The sequence below is a fragment of the Protopterus annectens genome, chromosome 12.part0, assembly GCF_019279795.1.
Source record: "Protopterus annectens isolate FY-2018-M chromosome 12.part0, PAN1.0, whole genome shotgun sequence".
Lineage (NCBI taxonomy): Eukaryota > Metazoa > Chordata > Ceratodontiformes > Protopteridae > Protopterus > Protopterus annectens.
Genome location: NC_056746.1, coordinates 1,257,870,961 through 1,257,894,561, shown reverse-complemented (window position 1 = coordinate 1,257,894,561; position 23,601 = coordinate 1,257,870,961). Strand labels below are relative to the sequence as shown.

General features: G+C 42.0%; 1 protein-coding gene across 4 annotated transcripts in view; it reads right to left on the bottom strand.

The window, feature by feature from the left end:
* Positions 1-23,601, bottom strand: part of ITCH (itchy E3 ubiquitin protein ligase) — a 2,580,358-nt gene that overhangs the window by 663,914 nt on the left and 1,892,843 nt on the right. For all 4 annotated transcript variants that reach the window (XM_044090275.1, XM_044090277.1, XM_044090278.1 and 1 more), the window contains exon 20: positions 15,413-15,533. In XM_044090275.1, the coding sequence (XP_043946210.1) occupies positions 15,413-15,533 (121 nt within the window). The remainder of the gene's footprint in view (positions 1-15,412; positions 15,534-23,601) is intronic.

The following is a 23,601-nucleotide window of genomic DNA, read 5'->3' as shown; positions in this document are numbered from 1 at the left end:
CCCATCCAAGTCTTACACATCACCTGAAATACTCTTGACTACTAAATCAACTTTCTGCACTTAGAAAAATTAATTTTAAACTACTCTACAACCCCCTTATACTACTGACTCAGAGTGATCTGCCACTGCACACATGTAGCCTCAAACTAAACACAGTCTATAACTTAAACTCCCTTAACTACAATATAAACATAAATGCTTTTCTATATGAAATGTAAAATGATGCCAAATCACACTTGTTCATCCTACTTATGTTTCTAGCAACAGTTACTATCAAATACCATTAAATCTCTGGCAGTACTAAACCACATACAATCACAGCAGGGACAACTCACAAACTGTCACCATCACAACCAAAGTACTATACGTCATCTAAATGCATACAAATATACTACTATACAAATGTATTGAAAAATAAATCTTTACACAAAAAAACTACATTATTTGCAACTTAATAATGTACACTTATTCTTAAAATTGACACTTTTATTCAGCTCATGCTTGCAGAGACGTGCACCCAAATCCAGGTCCCACTTATCTCCAGCATTATACATAACTGTACCTCCTAAAGGACAAACAAACTACACAATTACATGGAATTCACAAACCAGACATTCCAAGCATAATTAAAATGTGGTTAAAACTCGTACACAGATTGGACAGACATTCTTGTCCCTTGAGAATTCAGGGTTATTAGTTTAGACAGACCAATTAAGAGCCAGTGAATTATATTACTCTTTTCCCATGACCTGGAAGTTACAAGTGATATTCCAAAACCATAGTTAAGCAAAACTGAACTACTCTTAGCAATCTTATATCCTAACACGGGTTACCTTCAGTTTACCGAACGTCCACTTCCCCGATATGCAGTTCACCGACATTCGCAAAGACATTTCCCATGAGTAAGTAAACACTTGGCCATCCCGACGTAAGGAACTACCCGAAGAAAACTAAACCCCCCACACCCCACTTACTAAATATACCAACTCCAAGAACGCACTACTGTGGGGGTAAGGGGCAAAGTTCAAGTTGATGGCCAAAAGATTACTTATCGCATGGGAAACATCAGCTTTCCAGATGTCGTTGATATGAAGCATCAGTAAACTGTGCGTCGGGGAAGTGGACGTTCGGTAAACTGAAGGCAACCCCCTAACAAACAGAGTACTGTACATGATTATTTACATCCTCAAAACACTATCAAATATAAATCTATTTGATGACATCTTGTCTGAGATATCAAATATTGAACAAGACACAATAATCTTAGGTGAAAACATACACTGGACTAAAATGCCTCTCAAAACTCAAACACAACCAAACCAACCATTAAGAGCTTCAGTTTGTCACAGCTACCAGAACCTACTAGACTTGACAAAACTACCAAAAGGAGTAGCATTCTACACTAAATTTGGATTTCTGATAATACTTACATCCACACAGCTGGTACCCTTTCTGACTAAGTAACTGCTACTCCACCTGGTTGGGCCCAGACAACAGTTATTGCAGGGGCCCATCCTCTGTTTATAGGGATACTTAATGGAACAGTGATTCTACTTTTAAAGCTCCATTTTTACACCTTTTCCCTGAGACAACTCTCAGGAAATATCCTGAACCATAGCTCTCTCAACTATCCTTATGGAACAAGTTCTCACTGCACTCTCCAAGGTCAAAATCACTGCATGAATGGGATCTAATAATATCTCAGGATGCCTTCTTAATAGCATGAAATATGACCTATTAGACTCAATAGAAATACTGCTCAATCACTGCCTCCGAACAAACTCCTGCCAAGTGAAAGGAGGACTGCAATGGCTATTCCCCTGCACAAGGGTGGGGCATCCATAGACATGGGGAACTACAGACCATTAAGTCCAACTAGTCTCATATGTAAGGCCTTGGAAAGAATAATCATGGACATGATAAATAATGGTATAGTAAACCTTCAGACACTGGATACAACACAGTTCAGTTTTGTTAAGGGCAGGTCATGCCTACACAACCTGGTGGACTTCTTTGAGAAAGAAATGGATGAGGGCAAAACCGTGCATATTCTATGACCTGGGCAAAGCATTTGACAATACGCCACTTGGGCATTGTAAACAAGCTCACAAAAGTAGGTATAAACTTCTATATCACCTGCTGGATATCCAAGTGGCTTACAGATTGGACACAAAGTCAGGGTTCGGTGTTGGATCTGCTCCTTTTTGACATCTACTGCTCTAAAGTCAAGGCCAATGTCAAAGGCCTCTGGCAGAGCAATTTCAACGATTGCAAATTCGCCCCAGCCATAAAATTCCACAAAGACACAGACATCATCCAAGAAAACCTGACAGACTAATGTGACTCTGGTACCAGAGTCACAGTTTAAAACTCAATGACAAAAAAATGCATAACAGTAGTATCTTATAGAAAAATGATCACAGCTGCAAATTACTTCCCTGATGATACATTACTAACAGTTGACTCTACAATCAGGGATTTGGGAATGCATATAGACAGTGGCTTGTCTTTGACCATCATGTGTCTAATGCAGTTAGACAATCATTACAAGTTACGCAACTTACAAGCAGGGGTTCATCTAGGTCCAAAGAGACAAATCATTGAGTACAATGCCCCCTTTGGTATGTATTTGACTAGGTATATGCAACAACTGGAGCATCCAAGAGAGATTCCTCACAAAAAGAATACCTGGTGTAGACATCATGCCCTACACAAATAGCCTCAAAGCCTTATCCTTGTATTTGGTCTCCTACGGACCGCTGAGAGGCAATCTGTCTGGCATTCAAAGCATCCTCTGATCCAGGCCTTATGAAGCTGTTATCCATCCACAAAAGAGACACAGAAAAACACTAAAAAACTAAGCCTCGCCTGTAACACAAAAAAGACATGCTGGAGGGACCGGTATACATCTCACAGACTACCACTTCTCTTGAATAGGCTTCTCATCCATGTGAAGTATAACTCCTCCCTGTACTTATTCAAATACAACTTGGATCAGTGGATGAGGACGCATAAATTTACTCACGGTCTGCCACCTATGCCTCTCTTCGAAAGAGAAAGCTTGTAAATGCTCAACCACTCATACCCAAGCTAAACCCCTATTAAAATGAGTGGTATTTAACATGACAAATGCATTTGGGGAGCATAGCTAGGCTTACAAAGGCCCTTTAGGGTCATTAGCATAGGAATCATCTATAAGCCTATTTTAAATAGAAAAAATGGTCAAAGCATCTGTGAACTGGAAAATTTAAAGTTTACTAAAAATGCAGACAAAAGTTCAAATAAAACTACAAACGCTTGCAAGTCACGTGGAGAAAAAACGAGAAAGGAAGCTGCACCCCACTCATCTGTGCCATTTTCCAATACCACCAAATAAAATCAAATGGATGCAGTAAAAAAAAAAGAGTCAACGATTTTCTGCTGACATCTTGAAAAACGTAAAATGCATGGGGGCAGGGGTGTTAACTTGTCTGGCACTTTCCAGACCCACATAAGACACAGGAAACTGCCCTGGGCTGAAGTTCTGTCAAGTCCAGCTGTGTCCTCAAAATCCCACACTCTACAATTCGGTACATCTCAAAGAAACATTGATCTTTCAGTGTGAACAAAAAGAGGGATGAGAGTATTAAATTCCACTTTATACCTCCACTTTATAGGAAGAGGAGAAAAAGCAGCTGCCATTTCAACAGCATACACATCCCACTCTCCTTCCACAACTGCTGGTAATAGCTGCTTTTACAGACTAAGAAATGCTGCAGTGTTGCAAGTATTTTCTTGAAAAAGAACAATAAATGCCGAACTCTGCTAGGAAAATCCAAGGCACGTCAACCTTTTAAACCATTTAAAAAACGTATTAACCATTTAAGCGCTTTCATCTCTGAAGTGAGACTTCATCAGAAACAGAAAAACTCCATTAATGAACATTTAAATACTGATTTAAATTATGACATCACACAATCAATCATGAATTTAAAGCAGTATATACCCAAGTAAAAATACTCATTTAAAACTATAAGAAAAAATCATGCTAATAAATAAATATATAAATGAAATATGCATTATTTTATGCTTTGCAATTTTTTTTTTTTTTTACACTTTTTTACACATTCTAAATGAAAAGGCCATCGGGTCATAATCAAATAAAAATGAATTAAATAAATAAAATGGAATGTTGACTAAAAATAATATGTTACTACGAACAATAATCAAAATTTATATATATATATATATATATATATATATATATATATATATATATATATATATATATATATATACATATATAAATATAAACAAACTTTTATCATACATATTATTTCACCATTACCTGTCCAATGAATATTGCATAAATACTTCATAAATATTAATATATATACATATATATACAAAAACACTTAAAAACTTTATTTGTAAACACTCATTTAAAAATGTATTTAAAAATGACGTTAAATTCATATGTTATTGGCCCTTTCCATTAACATAGGTGCCAAGGAAACATAATTTAAACCTGGTGTAAATATAGAAGCCAGTCTAAATTGCCACTGGCTTTCTTTCTTTTTTTAGGGTGTTTTTCCAATCACCCCCCCTCGGATTTATTTGTACCACATCCAGGATACCAAAAACAAATTTTTCAAAATTATCACAAATAATTGCATGTTTATATAGAGCATTTGTAGATTTTTTAGTTTTTGTCATTTAGATGTTCATATATTCTATTCTTTAGCATGTCTTACCTACATAAAAATGTCCACTAGTGTAACACATGGCTAAATACACCACTCCCCTAGTATTACAACTGCCCTTCTTGAAATAAACCCTACTTTTCATGTTGTTATTCAAAACCAAGCTTGATTCCTTATTAATAAAGGGACAATAGGGGCACATACCACACGGTTTTTGTCCCTTGTATAGCTGGAACATCTTTATTAACTTATATTCTAACAACTGTTTAACATTATATCCCACCTTGTTGATAAATCTGGGTTTATTACCCACTTTCTGAAGAATGTCTTAATTTGTTCTAAATATACTCCAGTTTCTTTCAAAAGCCTGTTTAATCATAGTAGTTCCTAGTATTGTACTGTAAAACACAGGCTTTCCTAAAATTCTTGGAGATGTCTTGTTCACCTTTATTAATACTATCATTTACTATTTCTTGAGGGGTACCTAAAAGGGGTTTATATTTGTTCCCTCATTCAGAATATATTTCTTGAAGAATACCATCTAATAAATTTATGGGGTAGCCTCTCTCGGTAAACATTTTAGAAATAACCTGAAATTCACCATATAAATCCTCCTTATTTGATGTCATCCGTGCTATTCTAATGGCTTGTCCTTTGACAATACTAATCTTCTGCCCTAACGGATGATTACATTCGCACTGTAGATAAGCATTGCAAAAAGTCTTTTTTCTATACATTTGCGATTTAAATTTTCCTTTTTCTTTAGATATACATGTATCCAAAAAATTAATAGCATGCCTATCATACTGAAAAGTAAAACTCAAAAAATCTGTACTAGAATTTAAATAATCTATAAATTTTGGAATCTCATCTTCCAAGCCCCCCCATAAGATAAAGATATCGTCCAGATATCTAATGTACAATCTAATATTTTGCCAAAATATACTACCCATAACATGTACAATTTCCCAACCCAATAATACCAAATTGGAATACACCGGTGAGCATGTTGCTCCCATCGAGACACCTTTTATCTGCTGATAGTATTCCCCATCAAACCATAAAAAATTATTATCCAAAACTATACCCATAAGTTCACAAATCAATTTTACCATATCATTCTCCAACTCCGAAAATTGAAAAAGAACCTCCTCAAATAATAACATACCTTCCACTTTGGGAATACTGGTAAAAAGATCCTTTACATCAATTGTTAGAAATATAATATTTTCATCATATAATTCTGATTTAATATTTCTCAAAAATTCCCACGAATCCTTCAAAAGATGTGGTACCTTATTAATTATATGTTGTACATGGGAATCAATGAATACTGTTAATGGATGAATTGTTGACCCCCTTGCTGCTACAATAGGTCTGAAGGGTGGTTTATCTATATTTTTATGAAGCTTTGGAATACCAAAGAAAACAGGGACTATCGGATTTTTTCTATATAAAAAGTCATATGTTTCCCTCTTAATTCTACCATCCAAAACATATTCTTCCAGATAGCTATCTATCCTGGAATATGATATGTTAACCTGATTTTTAGATGTTCCTATACAAGTACTATCATCAAATAATAAATTCAACATCTCATTTGAATAATCCATACTACGAAATATAATACCACCCCCTTTGTCAGGGACCATAATACGTATATTTTTATCACTTCTCAAATCATTTAATAAATCATATTCACCCTCAGTTAAGTTCCACCTATCCATATTCTTATGGTGTTTAAATGCACTATAAATATCCTCCATAACAAGTCTCTCATAAGTTTCAACCAATGTATGCAGTGGCGGGTTGTATATACTCTTCTTCTTAGGCATATAATGTACGTTAGGACATACTGAATTATTCTCCTCCAATTGTTCCAAACTAATTTCTAAATTTAATTTCCTAGTATAAAATTTCAAAGCCACAATATTGTCCACTAAATCCCCAGTAGTTGACGGAATAAAAATTTGACACCTTTAGAAAATAGTTTAAAATAATCATCCGAAATAATCCTATCTGAATAATTATATATAATAAAACCTTCCTTTTGATGAATAATAGTGTCACTAACTATAGTGGAAGCATCCATAGCTGCCCCCTCTAGTAAGAATTCTTCTTGTGGGAGTAATAATTCTTTTTGTGTGGATAATAATTCCTGTTGTACTCCCCCTTCTCCGTGTAGTACTGTGCCAATCTCTCCGAGCGCCTAACAGTTGGAAAATCCTCACTGTCCTGGTGTTCTAATGCCACCTCCCCATTGTCCCACTCTGAATTATTTCTTACAACCTCCCTGTAAGTAGGTGATTCATAGCCATGATTTTGCCTATTTCCCATATAACCAGTGGAATAGTGAACCATTCCCTTTTTCTTATTGGAGTGTTCACCATATTTATCAATTTTATTAATATACACCTGTTTATTCTGGTAACTATTCTGGTAACTTTTCTGGTCCCGATCCAATTTGCGTTTTTTCTTTTGAAAAATGTTATAACGTCTATTGTCTACTCTCTCTAACATTTTAAAATATAAAGTACTAAAATTAGAAAATAAATCACTTTTAATTTTCTTGTCCAAGTTTTGAACTTCAGTCAAAATTTGTTCCCTCTGTATCTCATAATAATGTAAAGTTGTCGTAATAAGACCCAGGCCTATTTCATCAAAATATTGTATGTAATCAGACATAACTTCATCCGTATAAACAATGCCGAAAGGAAATTTGTAAATTCTCAATTCTTGCGGCACAATTTTTAAATGAATACAATGTTTAAAATAAGCAATGTAAATTTCAGTAGTTTTATACTTAAATAATCTTTTTTCCAACATATATATCATGTCTTTCAAGGAAGCATCATAATTTCCCTTTTCCCTTGTTTTACTATTGGAAAAGTACAGTTTTGTACCTACCATAAATGTAAATGTTCGAGTGCTAATACAGCTGCAGTAATCACAGATGGGTTTTCAGCCGTCAGGCGGTCCCTCGGTCGGCCGAATTCCAAAGTCTTGGTCCGGCGTCGGTTGTCGTTGCTTACTCTTCTGACGTCAGGAAGGCCAGAGTATACAAGAGACAGCCGATGCCATGTTCTTCAGTCTTTCTTGCCCCAGATGTCAGGTGCCCCCAAAAGGAAGGCAATACATAAGTAAAGCTTATCCACATATGCAAGCAATGCAATGTAATGCAAAATCAGTGTAAGCAAGCAAATAAAACATAACAAGATAACCCAGTCAGGAGGTATGAAGAGGTTGTTAGGCCCCATGCCCTAACCAAGAGGGGAAGGAGGGAGGGAAACCTGTACTGCAGCTGTATTAGCACTCGAACATCTACATTTATGGTAGGTACAAAACTGTACTATGTTCATCGTGCATACAGCTGCAGTAATCACAGATGGGTAGAGTCCCAAAGCTATGCATAGGGTGGTAGGTACTATGAGGAACTGGGTTGAGCCAGAATGCCCTGCAAAACAGCAGTGGCGAAGCCTGCTCTTGTTCTGGAGTATAAGGGCAGGTGGTAGTGTTTTGTGAAGGTATGTACAGAACTCCAAGTGGCTGCCTCCAAAATATCCTTAGTAGGCACACCTCTGAGGAAGGCTGTAGAGGTGGCTGTGGCCCTGGTGGAGTGAGATCTGATACCAGTAGGGACAGATTTCCCATGATAGGAGTAACAAAATCGTATGCAGTGGCCAATCCACTTGGAAATGGTCTGTTTGGTAACTGGTTTCCCTTGAGCCCCTACGGCATAGGACACAAAATGTTGTTCTGATTTCCTGAAGGACTTTGTTCTGTCCAAATAGTAACGTAGCTGCCTATGGATGTCTAAAGAGTGAAGCAGCCTTTCCCTTTGTTTTGAGGGTTAGGATAAAAGGTAGGTAGGTGTATGGCTTGGTTTAAGGCTACCCTGGATACCACTTTTGGCATAAAAGATGGATTAGTACGAAGGGAAACCCTATCCTGATGGAAGATGAGGAAGGGCTGCACCGCCATGAGGGCCTGTAGTTCAGAAACCCTACGAACTGAAGTGATGGCCAGAAGGAAAGCTGTTTTCCAGGACAAATATTGCAGATCTGTTGAGGCAGCAGGTTCAAAGGGAGGCAATGTTAATTTTTCTAGTATGTAATTAAGGTCCCAGGCTGGTATTGGTTGCTTCCTTGGAGGTCTTATATTCTTAGCCCCTCTGAGGAACTGCCGTAAGAGAGGGTGAGAGAATAAAGGAGGATCCGTGTTGTATTCTGCAGAAATGGCTGAGGCGTGTATTTTAATGGAAGAAAATGAAAGTCCACTGTTCAGCAGTTCAGCTAGGTACTGTAAAACCTGAGGCAAGTTCAATTTTCTAGGGTCCTGTCTTCTTTTCTCATTCCAGCAGCAAAACCGCTTCCATTTTGCGGAGTAAGCTTTTCTTGTAGATGGTCTTCTGGCCTCCAAAATGACATCCTGCACCTCCTTGGAGAGTAGAGTCTGATGTGGTGTTAAGGAATTTTCCACGCAGCGAGGTTGAGTGTTTTCAGCTGACTGTGAAGGGTTTTGTAGCTGTTCTGCGTCAGCAGAAGAGGTATTAGAGGCAGGGACCAGGGAGGAGTATGTGTTAGGCTCCTCAGGAGTGGATACCAGTGTTGCCATGGCCAGTCTGGAGCAATCAGTATCATCCTCGGTTTGTCTGTTCTTGCTTTCAAAAGCACCTTGGGCAGAAGAGGCAGGGGTGGGAATGCATAAACTGTCCATGTTGCCCAACTGAATGAAAGGGCGTCCACTTTCCAGGCCTTTGGATGGAAGGTCCTTGAACAAAACTTTTTCAATTGATGGTTCCTGTGGGAGGCAAAAAGATCTATGTCTGGCCTCCCCCACGCTTGGATTATCTCCGTAAACACCTGTGGATGCAGCTTCCATTCGTGTGGATCTGTCATATTCCTGCTCAGAGTGTCTGCCAGTGTGTTTTCCAGTCCTGGCAAGTACTGTGCTTGAAGTTCGATTTGTCTTTCCAGAGCCAAGTTCCAAAGAGTCATGGCTAGTCTGCACAAGGGGTATGAGTGTGTTCCTCCTTGTTTGTTTATGTACCACATTACTGTGGTGTTGTCTGTTCTTATCAGTAATTGTCCTGGCTGCAGGAAGTCCTTGAAAGCTGTAATTGCATTTATTACTGCTAGCATTTCTTTTTGATTGATGTGAAGGTGCTTTTCCTTTTGGGACCATCTGCCCTGAATGCACCTGTCCTTCATGTGCGCCCCCCCAGGCGTAATCTGAGGCGTCTGTGGTTATGACTTGTTTTGCTTGAGGCTTGCAGAATGGAAGGCCTGTGTTTACTTGACATGCTTGGGCCCACCATAGAAATTCCTTTTGCAGACATGGAAGTATTGGTATAATTGCTTCCAAGCTGTGACTCTGTTGAGACCATAGATTTTTTAGGTACCATTGAAGTTTCCTCATATGCAGCTTTGCACATGGGATTAGCAGAATGCAAGATGCCATGAATCCCAGAGCCTGCAGGATTTTCCTTGCAGTAAGCCTGGTACTTTTTGCTAGTGTTTTGTAGTACTGAGACAATTGCCCTTGTTTTTCTGACGTAAGGTATGCCCATCTGGGTGTTTGTGTCCAAGCTGGCACCCAGGAAGGTTATTTTCTGAGATGGTGTTAGCCTTGATTTCTCCTTGTTGATGGTGTATCCCAGAGAAAGCAGTAACCGTGTCACATATGCCAGATGTTCCAGTAGTATTTGTTTGCTGTCCGCTTGGATCAGGCAGTCGTCCAGATAAGGGTAAATTTGTATCCCTTGAAGTCTGCAATAGGCAATCACTGATGCCAGGCACTTTGTGAATACTCTGGGCGCAGTAGATAAGCCAAAGGGCAATGCAGAGAATTGATAGTGGATTGAACCTGCAAGAAATCTGAGGTATCTTCTGCAGCTTTGTCTGATTGGGACATGCAGGTATGCCTCCTTGAGGTCCAATGTTACCAGCCAAAACTCCTTGCCCAGCATGGGAAGAAGTTGCTGTAATGTGAGCATCTTGAATTTTGGTACGAGTAGAAATGTGTTTAGGATGGATAAGTCCAGAATGGGTCTCCAGTCGGTTCCTTTTCTTGGTACCAGGAAGAGTCTTGAATAAAAACCTTGACCTTGTTGGTGCGTAGGTACCTTTTGTATAGCTCTCATGTTTAGGAGCTTTGAAATTTGCAGTTGTGCCTCTACCCTTTGATTTTGTGGTAGGTTTGGCATGCCTCTCATTTTTGGAAGAGTGTGAAATTGAAATTTGTAGCCTCTGTTTATAATGTCCAGAATCCATTTATCTGTTGTGACAATATGCCAATTGTTTGCAAATAATGCTAGTTTCCCTCCCAAAGATGCTGCCAGCTGAGACTTGCTTGGCATGGAAATGAGGGAGTCATTGGGTTTGCTTCCTGTATTGTTGTGCACTGTCTTCACCACCTCTTGGTGCTGGAGATTGCCATTGTCTGTCTCTATATGATCCTTGTGACTGCCCTCTGCCCCTTGTGCGTCTGTATCTACCTCTTTGGGGCTTGTCAGTGGCAGGAAAAGACCAGTTTTTTGAAGGCCAATTTCTGCTAAATCGTGGTGGCTGGACCTGTAAGAAAGCTTTGACAGTTTGCATAGATTTGGCTTTTTCTTCCATTTTTCGTAGTATATCCTCAGCATTAGTACCAAAAAGTACATCCTTTTGTAAAGGAGCATCAAGAAGTTTAGCTTTCACATGATCAGGCAAATTTTGTTCCCTAAGCCAGGCATGTCTGCGAATGACTGATCCTGTAGCAGCCGCTCTACTGGAGGCCTCTAGGGCATCATAACCACATTGTAAGGTGTGTTTACCCACTTGTTCCGCACTATGCATCATATCCTGTAACTCTTTTAAATCTGGTTGTTCAGGTTGAGACATTTTGTTTTTTAATTGTGATAACAGGAACTGTTGATATTTAATCATATGAAACTGGCAGTTTAAGACCCTCATGGCTAGGGTGGCCGAGGTATATACCTTCTTACCCCACCTTTCTAGAGATCTAGATTCCCTTTCTGCAGGAAGTGGATTCTTGGCAGTGGAGGCCTTTAATCCCTTAGGGCCTTGTGAAATGGTTTCAGGGTCAGCATTATGGCCTTTGTAAAGAAATTGGTGAGAACTGGGTACTCTGTAATATCTATCAGGCTTTACTGGTGCAGGAGGCAGAGAATCAGGATTAAGACAAGCCTCCGAATAGACATCATCCAGTACCTCCAAAACAGGGGGTATAGCCAGAGGTCTGTGCTGAGGTAACCAAAGAAATTCCCTAAGTCTTTTCTTGGAGTCTGAAAAGTCTTGGCCTTCCCAATGGAAGTGTTCCCTCAAGGTGTGCAAGGTTTCCCCAAAAGAAAAATCCTCAGGGGGGGGATACAGAAGGAATGGACTGTTCTGCATCTGAATCCTCAAAAGGGGAGTAAGAGTGTTCCTCTGCATCAGAATGCTCTGATAAAATGGATCCCTGATCAGAAGAGGGTGATTCTTCCTCCACTCTGGGTCTCTTGTCAGGAGGGTGCTGAGAACCTCTGATGAGAGTTATTAGATCCTCAGCCATTTTAAGCATCTGTTTCTTAGGCATGGGTCCAGGAGATGGGCCTTGAGCAGCAGGCCTAGTGTGATGCCTGGCTGCTTTGGATTTAGTAAAGGCCTTAATAGAAAAGGAAGATGAAGGCCTAAATACACCATGGGTGGAGGTGGATCTGTCCACATTAGTAGGCTCGACATAAGCCAGGGCTTCGGTTGTAGTCTGGGAAAGGGCCGATGACCCAGCGGTCTCGGGTACAGAAGACACCGCCAAAGGAGTGTCGTCGGTAGTCAGGGACTGCAAAGGCGTCTCGCTGAGAACCGGACCACGTGTAGCCTGTTTCGGCGTGGTGTCGGTGGAGACCGCGGGCCTCGCGTGTCGGTCCTTTTCCTTGCGTTTTTTGGATAAAACGGTAGTCGGAGAGTCCGACGACATTTTATAGTCAAAAGCTCTACCAAAAAAGTGTTGGGCGAACTCCGCCCGACGCTTGATAGTGCGTTTATTGAAGGTAGCGCAAAAGCGACAGCCCGAGACGTCGTGGTCTGGGCCCAAACAAGGTATGCAAAGGGAATGGAAATCCTTATGCGGTATTTGCTTCCCACAAGAAATACAATTATTAACTTTTTCTGACATTGGTCTGAGGCAAGAAAAGTTTCCCCCAACGGGGTACTTAGCTTTAATGAAGACTTCGGTTCCAAATATTTTCGTAAATCAGGAGCTGGCCGACCGGCACTTGCGAACTGCTTCTGCTTCGGGCACCGCGCGGCAAAAAAGACTGAAGAACATGGCATCGGCTGTGTCTTATATACTCTGGCCTTCCTGACATCAGAAGAGTAAGCGACGACAACCGACGCCGGACCAAGACTTTGGAATTCGGCCGACCGAGGGACCGCCTGACGGCTGAAAAGCCATCTGTGATTACTGCAGCTGTATGCACGATGAACATCCTCTTCACGCAAGTTTTCAGTATGTGAAAAGGTAAACTGTTTAGAAAAAACCTTGTCGAATCTACTTTTTGCATCCTGCTGACTTGCAGTCACATTATTGCCCAAATGTTCTCGCGGTAAATCGGTATTTGTCTCCGTTCTATTACAAACAAGAGGTAAGTTATTAAAAACAGTACCTTGCTTGGGACGAACCACCTGGTCCATGGATTTAGAGTTAGTATTATCCAAACCAGCCAAAATGGGTGAAATGTTTATAGCAGTTAGACACTTATTATTATTCCCTGGTTCTGTAAAAACATTAACAGGGCTCCTGTTTTGTGTAATAGACACTCCACCACCGCTGACATGGCCCGTTTGGACACCGGAAACCAAACCGGAACTAGAGAAATTTGGCGGGTTATTCAAATTAGCCACCATATTCACTCCATAGCCATTGTAACCAGGAGGCACAAAAACAGTCTGTTCACCAATAAAGGAATGACCAGCAGTGATACCACTCTCCTTCTGAGTTAATAAATCCATCAACCTAGTCAGTTCGCCCTTTAGGTTAGACACTTCACCACGTAGCTGTCTAATCTCCGCTCCGGTATCCTCGGCAAGGACGGTACTAGATCAATTCAAGTCCCCAGAAATATCCATAGCCAGAACTCAGATAAAGAGAAAACTAAAACAAATAATAACTACAGCAAATGTTCTCAAAAGACTATAACACCAACGAATAGTAGTCTTAGTCGCCAAGGATGATGAATAAAATTTTGGAAAGAATTTTATTCATCATCCTTGGCGACTAAGACTACTATTTGTTGGTGTTAAAACAAATAATAAACTAGTAACCAAACAAAAACAATAAATGCCGAACTCTGCTAGGAAAATCCAAGGCACGTCAACCTTTTAAACCATTTAAAAACCTTTTTATTAACCATTTAAGCGCTTTCATCTCTGAAGTGAGACTTCATCAGAAACAGAAAAACTCCATTAATGAACATTTAAATACTGATTTAAGTTATGACATCACACAATCAATCATGAATTTAAAGCAGTATATACCCAAGCAAAAATACTCATTTAAAACTATAAGAAAAAAATCATGCTAATAAATAAATATATAAATGAAATATGCATTATTTTATGCTTTGCAATTTTTTTTATTTTTTTTTTTTACACTTTTTTTTTTTACACATTCTAAATGAAAAGGCCATCGGGTGATAATCTAATAAAAATGAATTAAATAAATAAAATGGAATGTTGACTAAAAATAATATGTTACTACGAACAATAATCAAAATTTTTTTTATATATATATATACATATATAAATATGTAAAATTATATAACAAACTTCTATCATACATAATATTATTTCACCAATACCTGTCCAATAAATATTGCATAAATATTTCATAAATATTAATATATATACATATATATACAAAAACACTTAAAAACTTTATTTGTAAAAAAAAAAAAAGAATTGCAAAGTATAAAATAATGCATATTTCATTTATATATTTATTTATTAGCGTGATTTTTTCTTAAAGTTTTAAATGAGTATTTTTGCTTGGGTATATACTGCTTTAAATTCATGATTGATTGTGTGATGTCATAACTTAAATCAGTATTTAAATGTTCATTAATGGAGTTTTTCTGTTTCTGATGAAGTCTCACTTCAGAGATGAAAGCGCTCAAATGGTTAATAAAAAGGTTTTTAAATGGTTTAAAAGGTTGACGTTCCTTGGATTTTCCTAGCAGAGTTCGGCATTTATTGTTTTTGTTTATGGTTACTAGTTTATTTGTTTTAATTTTCTTGAAAAAGCACATAAAGATGCTTCAATAAGATTCTTTTTTCCCCACTAAAACTACAATACAAAACAATTATCCAATTAAAAAAAAACTAAGAAACGTGCTAGCCTAATGGTACAGACTTAGGATATCTGTCTGCACCGCTGGCAAATGAGTTTGGGAACAGACTTGGGCAACAGACAGAATTAACCGGGTGGAGGACAGCATGAAGCCCATTGGCCCTTCTACACAGGGAGAGGATGTGGGGAAACTAGATGCCTGTGTGACCTCTACTGAAGGCCAGCAGGCTGTTTTCAGAGATGAGCAATTGAGAAGTCAGGGGTGGGGGTGGGTAATAACCTGAAGCTTTACTGAGTCAGGGGTGGGAGGAATATTTAAAAAACAAAACAAAAAAAAAAAAACATGTTTTCCTTAAATCTGGCAGAGCAGCTCCTAAAAAACACAGATGTATACTAACACCTACCTCTAATTCCTTTGCATCAAAATACTGCAGGTACTGTTGTGGAAGAACCTCATTAAACCCCTCAAAGAAAGCCTGTGTTTGTTCTTCAACACCTCTGGACAGCCTCCATTCTGCAACCAGTCTGCAGGAAAAATGTAGAGAAAGTCAGTTTCAATTACTAATACTGAGTAGACAGATTACTTCTCTTTAGTACAAATATTATGCTTTAAAGTAATAGCAGTGTTGATCACACTGTGCCCAAATCTACCCTGGTCCTGTGGTGTACAGAGACAAAGCCCAAGTTTGAAAAGACACTAGGAAGCTGGAACAGCTAGATACAGAAGATAGGACTAAGTGGCTGACACTGGCTTGCCCATCCTGGAGGAGCAGGAGTGGTGGTTCTGGTCAGCAGACTGATGCCAAGTAAGGTAAGGACGGCAAACTATCAAAATAGCTGGACCAGGTCAAGGGCTTGGTGATACCAAGATGATGACACACTTTCATTACAATCAGTGCTCCCTTGTTCATGAACACACGTATACACACATAAGGCAAGCATGGCTGGCCCTTCCCAAGATGCAGGTTCTGCAGTCAGTTACCAGGTGTAAGACTAGAACCCAAGTAAAAACATCTACAAGGCTGCCTAAGATGCCCCCTCTCCAGTCAACTCGTCTTCCTACTGTGAACTCCCTTGTGCTGGGGGAAAGCCTTGAGACAATTTTAGAAATGGGGGCTGATGGTCAGGTCATCAAACAAGGACAGAATATGTACCTGAAACAAAAAAAAAAATTGTGCCAAAATTTACACTCCCTCAGGCTCCATTAAATCAGATACACTTGCAGGCACCTTGTCCTAGATAACATAAAACAGCAAAAATCTTGGGTGAAGTTAAGTAATGGAACATTCATTTACAAGAAGAATTCTACAATGTTATGACTTAGAATTTTCTAAATTCTTGGAAAGCACCTATTGCCAGGTTTTCTCTACCTCCTATTTCAACTGCTCTTAGTTTAGAATTTAATAAACTACTGCTGATTTATCATATTCTACAGCAGTGAGTGGTGGTGCTGTGGTAGCGTTATTGCCTCACAGTTAGACGTTGCCCGTTCGATTCTCAGAGCGTCTTCTGTGTAGTGGCATGCGTGAATGGGCGTTCCTTCGTTGAAGGTTGTGCGTTAGGCCCGGCAAGCCAGTACGTAAAAATCTACTGCCAATCATTAGCAGACTGGAGTCCCGCTGTGGCGACCACTAACCGGGAAAAGCCGAAAGACACACACACAGCAGTAAGTTTGAGACAAAGTTCACTGGAACCCTACGATATCTATGGCATCTGGGAGAGGTTCCTCCACAAAGCTTTTATCAGTGTTAAGAAGAATGGGTTCTGTTCGACTCTGTGGCAGAGAAGAATGGGTTCTGTTCGACTCTGTGGCAGAGAAGGATAAAGACCCGACAATGCCCAAATGACCAGAGTTCAAACAAAGGCTTAAGCACTGGAAAAATGGGCAGAGATTGGAAGGAGTAGTACATGTTGGATCACCCATTCCAAGATCAGAAAGAGTTGGTTCCCACCGGACAGCAAGAATGACACAGAAATGGCTACCGCTCTTAAAAGGCATGAAGGTGATTATGACCAAATTCAAACAGAGGCTTGGGCATTAGAAGAAATGGGCAGAGAGACTGCATGCAGCAGCAAATTTTGGTCTGCCCATTTTATGCTAAGAATGAGATGGCTCCCACTGGCCAGTAAGAAAGATGACAGTAGCTCTTAAGAGGTATGAAGGTGACAGCATGCACATTAGAGGAAGGGAAATGAATTTCTCATGGTGATGCAGTGTCCCCAGCAACCACCATTGGGGGGGGGTGATATGGTGGGGCAGGGGGCAGGAAAAAACACCTCTACAGTCTGTTAGTATTAGAAGGAGTGACTGTCAGCCAGGGCTGGACAGAGGAGGACAGCTTCAGATTCCAGTCTGGGGTATATGCCAAGACTTATCAAGCTAACTGGATGAAGACACCCTATTCATTGTCAAGGGCAGACAGGCAGATGTGAAGGTCTATGGGTCTCCATTCTGGGGGAAGAAAGCCAGACTAACCTGGAAATGAATTAGGGCACCCACCTTTGATGCGAGCAAGTGCATGATAGGGGTACTCAGAAGCAAAAGAGCACCCTCATGATTGCCTGGACAAAGTACAGTTGTGTACACTTACCATAAATGTAGATGTTCGAGTGTATTCACTGTTGCAGTCATCACACTTGGGATATCTGCCTGCTGGTAGCCCTCAGTCGGCCCGAATACCAGGGTCTTGGGATTTCTGCGTCGGATGCTGTCGCCTCTTCCATGACATCAGGTCATGAGGGGTATAAAACATGCAGCCGACACCATTACATCAGTTTTTCTTGCCCAGATGTCAGGGGCCCCCAACATTGGAAGCAATTGCATGGTGTGGAACTCCAGTAAAAAGTAAATACCATTGCCATATGATATGGCCAAAAAGAGGATAGGTGGAAAGAATAGAAAAGTCAGGGGGCTGGAGAGAGGGTAAACCAGGACTGCAACAGTGAATACACTTGAACATCTACATTTATGGTAAATGTACACAACTGTACTATGTTCGTGTTTCACTGTTACAGTCTTCACACACTTGGGTTGATTTCCAAAGGTGAGGAAGGGTGGAGGCAGTCAAGAAGTATTGGGGCTGGCTAGCAGGCCCTGTATGACTGCTGTGGCAAATCCAGCTCTGGATTTAGAAAAAATAGGTAAGTGGTAATGCTTGGTGAAGGTGTGTACAGAACTCCAGGTTGCAGCTTCCAGATGTCCCTGGTAGAGACTCCCCTGAGGAATGCTGCAGAGGTTGAGGTAGCCCTAGTGGAATGAGTTCTGATCCCCTATGGGGTAGGTTTTCCATGGTGTTTGTAGCAGAAATGGATGCAGTGTGCTATCCATTTGGAAATGGTTTGCTTTGAAATGGCCTTGCCCTCTGCCCTTGTAGCGAAGCTGACAAGCAGCTGATCATATTTTCCAAAAGGTTTAGTTCTGTCAAGGTAGAACCTGAGCTGTCTGTGCACGTCCAAGGAGTGCAGAATCCGTTCCTCTTTATTCTGAGGATTAGGGAAAAAGGTTGGTAAATGGATGGATTGGTTTAAAGCACACACTAGATACCACCATGGGCATAAATGATGGGTTAAGTCCTGAGGGAAACCCTGTCTGCATGGAAAATAATGAAGGGTTCCACAGCCATTAGTGCATGTAATTCAGACACACTTCTTGCTGAAGTGATGGCTAGAAGTAAGGCTGTTTATCGAGAGAGGAATTTAACTCTGCTGTAGCAGCAGGCTCAAAAGGGGGAAGCGTGAGCTTCTCTAGTACAAAGTTAAGGTCCCAGGCCATGGTGGGAGTTTACCTCAAGGGCCTTAGATTGTTAGCTCCTCTCAAGAACTGTTTGAGGAGATGGTGAGAAAATAGAGGTGGCACAGTATTTTAGTGAGCTGAGATGGCGAGACATGAATTTTAATTGATGAGAAGGATAGGCCTTTGTGGAGGAGCTCTGCTAGGTAATCTAGGATTTGAGGTAAGGTGGGCACAGCTGTGTCCTTTCCTTAAGACTGGCTCCAAGAACAATATCTTTTCCACTTTTCTGAATAGGATTTCCTAGTACTAGGCCTTCTGGCCTCAAGGATGATGTCCAACACCTGTTTGCTGAGGGTTGCTGGTGGTGTATTCAGGGGATAAGCCAGGCTGCAAGGTTCAGGGTTTGCAGCTGTGGATGCAAAATCTGTCCCTCCTGCTGGGACAGCAGGGAGTGGGTAATGATGTAGGTGCCAGGGTGGCACTGCTGTCAGACTGCGTAGGAGTGGGTACCAGTGCTGGCATGGCCAGTCTGGGGCAATAAGGATCACCTTTGGCCTGTCCTGTTTGATCTTGAGTAGTACTTTTGAGACAAGGGGCAGAGGAGTTAAGGCATAAACTGAGAGGTTTTCCCATTTAAAGAATAGGGCATCCACTTTCCATGCTTGGCTGTGAGGATTTCTGGTGCAAAATTTGCTCAATTTATGGTTTTGGGGGGAGGCAAAGATGTCCATCTCTGGAGTCCCCCACCTGTGGATTAGAAGTTTGAATGAGTTGGTTCCAGCTTCCACTCATGTGGGTCCAGTAGATTTCTGCTTAAGTCGTCTGCCAGTGAAGTTTGTTTGCCTGGCAGGAATTGAGCTTGCAGGTACACTTGGTTGCCCAGGGCTGTGTTCCACAGGGCCATGGCTAACCTGCAGAGAGGGTAGGAATGAAATCCCCCCTGCTTGTTTATGTACCACATAACTGTGGTGTTGTCTGTCTATCAGGGAGTTGCCCTGGAAGGATAAAATATTTGAAGGCTGTCAGAGCATTCTGTACAGCTAACATTTCTTTTTGATTGACATACGCAGGGGAATTTGTTATGGCCTCTCTGCCTTGAATGCATTTGCCTGCCATGTGAGCACCCCACACATAGTCGTATGCGTCTGTTGTCAGGGTTTGGGCAGCGAGGGGTTGAGTGAAAGGAAGTCCCTTGTGGTTGCATGCCTCTGACCACCAAAGGAACTCTCCCTTTAGACAAGGAATAATAGGAATCGATGTTTCCGGGTCCTAAAAATGTTGACACCAGTGACTTTTTAAGTACCACTGAAGTTCCCTCGTATGCAGTCTTGCATATGGAATTAGTAGAATGCACGAGGCCATGAACCCTAGCGCTTGCAGTATTTTTCTTGCAGATAGCTGGGTTTTGGTGGCCATTAGTTTGAAGTAGTTTGTCAAATAAGCCTGTTTTTCCTGGAGTAAGGAATGCTACCTAGGAAGTTGTGTTCAAGCTTGCTCCCAGGAATACAATCTTTTGGTTGGGTACCAGTTGTGATTTCTTTTCGTTGATGGTGTACCCCAGAGAAGTTAGAAGTCTCTTTACAAATGCCAGGTGCTGAAGTAGCAATTCCTGACTGAATCAGGCAATCGTCCAAGTATGGGTAAATTTGAATATTTCTCTGCCTGCAGTATGCAATGGCTGAAGCCAGGCACTTTGTAAATTCCCTGGGCACAGTAGATAAGCCAAAGGGAAGTGCAGAGAACTGACGGTGCATAGAGCCTGCCCTGAAACGTCGAGACTTTCTGCAAGATTCCCTTATGGGGATGTGCAGATGAGCTTCTTTTAAGTCTAGGGTGACTAGCCAGGCGTCCTTGGCTAGCATATGAAGAAGCTGTTGTAGAGTCAACATTTTGAATTTTGGGACCACCAGGAAGGTGCTGAGAATTGACAGATCTAGGATAGGGCACCAAGAGCCCTCCTTTCTGGGCACCAGGAATAGTCTGGAGTAGAAACCCTGTCCCCTTTGCTCTATAGGCACAGGTTGAATAGCCCTGATACTGAGAAGAGAAAGTACTTGCTTTTGAGCCTCTGCCCACTGGTTTGGAGGAAGGTCTGGCAACCCGCTTGGGGTTGGCAGTGAGTGGAAGTAGAATCTGTATCCCTGGGATACAATGTTTAGGACCCACCGGTCCTGGGTAATGGACATCCAAGTTTTGTGCATGAAGGGCAAGTTTTCCTCCTAGTGGTGCAAGTACTTGGGCTTTGCTGGGAAGGAAGACAGACAAGTCATTGCGAACTTTTTCCATAAGGGGGTGGCTTACCACTCTCTGTTTTAGAGGAGGGAGCACTCCATCGTTTAGATCTCTGCATACCCTGAGACTGTAGTCTTGGTGGCCTGCTGCCCCTGGGTTTGGACTGAGAATGCCTGGGAGGGACTGGAAAGGACCAGCTTTTAAAGACCAATGCCTACTGAATCTAGGTGGCTGCACTTGTAAAAAAAATCTAACAGTCTGCATAGATTTATCTTTTTCCTCCATCTTTTTAAGAACAACTTCTGCTTTTGTGTCAAACAACTTTTTCTGGTTTAATGGAGCATCTAGTAATTTTGCTTTGACATGGTCTGGCAAGACTTGCTCCTTCAGCCAAGCATGTCTTCTCAGTACTGACCCAAGTGACAGCAGCCCTGCAAGATGCTTCTAAGGCATCAAAACCACACTGCAAAGTATGATGTTAAGTTGTCAATCTCGCCTTCATTCTTGCTGGATGGGTTCGCTCGGCACTTGCTTAGCTTGAGAACTCCTTTTACCAGCTCAAGGCAACCCTATATCCCATGATGCAAGGCGGAACTACCTCAGATCTCGTTTGCCGCTTTGCGAAGAGGTCTCCTTTTTTGCCAGCTGAGGTAAGTTTGAGTTTTTCAAACAGCTTAAGTCAGGGTTTATCTTCCCCTTTTCCTATTTTTTAGTGTGTAGTGTCCATACAATCACCCTATTCCCCTTATAGTTTAAAAAATTTTTTTACTTTATAAAAAGTTTAAAAATTTTCAGTTAGGCCTAGGCCTCCCTTATTAATCCCTATCTGTGTGTCTGTGTTGTGGGATTAATTTGTGTGACTGTTTTGGGGTGTGTGTGTGAGTATATTTGTTACTCTTTTCTTAGGCTATGTCTAAGGAGGTAAAGGTCTCGGGCTTCAAGAAGTGTGACTCGTGCTGTCAGAAAATGTCTCTGACAGACTGTCACACTTCTTGTGTTTACTGCCTGGGGCCTTTACACCTGCAGGACTCCTGTGCTTTGTGTCACTCTTTTAGCCAGCGAGTCCTGCAGGAAAGGAGGAATAAATTAATCCTCCGTGGCTTACTAAAGCCGGAAGGTTCACCCACTAAACCTGGGTCCAGTAAGCCTTCCAAGCCATCTAAGGGTCAGGCTACAGCTTCCAAGCCTTCCCCAGTGGCTCCGACTCCTTCGGAGTCGAGATCGGCTCCAGCCGGAGCCGATCTTTCTTCTTCTCAGCTAGGGTCGGTTCCGATCGGTTCCGACACCCAATCTGCTGTTGCCTTGTCGGCTCCGGCTGGAGCCGACAGTATCTAGTATCGAGCCGAAGCCTTCGGCTCCATCTGGAACCCATAGGACGTCGGCTCCGATGACTTCATCCAAGAAGAGATCTCAGTCCCCGTCTTTGGAATCTATCCACTCGGCTCCGGGGTCTCCTCTTTTGTCGGAGCGGAGTCATCGGAGCCGATCTTCGAGATCTTCCAGGCTGTCTGACCACGATTTAGAGAGGGTGGTAAGCAGGCTGTTAAAGTCGCAGGCACTGGCCCAAATGCTCCATAGCCCGTCTCAGCAGACTTCGGCTATTGCTTCACCCCTTGAACTTCCTCCTCCGACTCCCCACCAGAGTTCGGGCCGGAGCTTCGGGACAGCGACTGTGTCGGCGCGGAACCGATACATCCTTTTCGGCTCCGTCGTCTTGGCTCCGATCTCCTCCTTGAGACCTTCCTTGGAGGGATCCGGTCGTCGAGTTTCCTTGTCGGCTCGAGGGGCTAGTGGCATCGGACCCTTGTCCGACCCCACTCTCCCTCTCGGGCTTCGCTTTGTAAGCTCGGCACCGACATCGGCCTCGAGCCTTCTCTCTCAGTGGAGCCGGGAATTCCTATTTCCTCGGAACGGGAATATTCCGGTCTCCCGGGGAGGGGGGCCTTTGAGGTGATGAGGAGTGTCCTGGCACCTGAGCCAGATCAACGGTCCATCCCTCTAGCTCCTCCCTCTTCGGTGCCTGTAGACGCCTCTTGCCAGCCTCTTGCTCTCAGGCCCAGGGATCCATCGCCCCAGGTTTCCCCATTGGGAATATCTTCCTCTTCCGAGGTTTCTCCTGATCCTACAGGGGAACCCCCTCGGAAGAGGACGTGTAAGAGGAAACACACAGACTCCCCTGAGTCTACTACATCTGATACCGACTTAGATGAGTCGGAGGGTTCCCCACGATCCCCCTCTGAGGATGTCTCCTTTTCAGACATCCTTGAGCTCCTCAAACAGAGGGGGAATTGGCCCTCCATTGACCCCTCCGATACCTGGAGGCTTTTGGATCCCGACCCTCCACCTCCTGGGTGTCTCCGCCTTTCGACCCACTTATGCAGGTAGTGGCTCGGAAGGTGTGGGCAGCTCCAGATTCTGTGGAACCTGTCCCCAGGAGACCATCCAAATTTATTACGGCCCCTACGGACAAGCAGTTTCTTTCCAAGGGCGTCTCTGTGGATGCTATGGTGGTGGCGTCGGCCACTAAGAAGGAACTTGCGGATCCTTCAGTACCTGTCCATCCTCCTAACAAAGATTCTAGGACCATGGACAGGTATGGAAAGCGGATGTTTTCTTCAGCGACCTTTG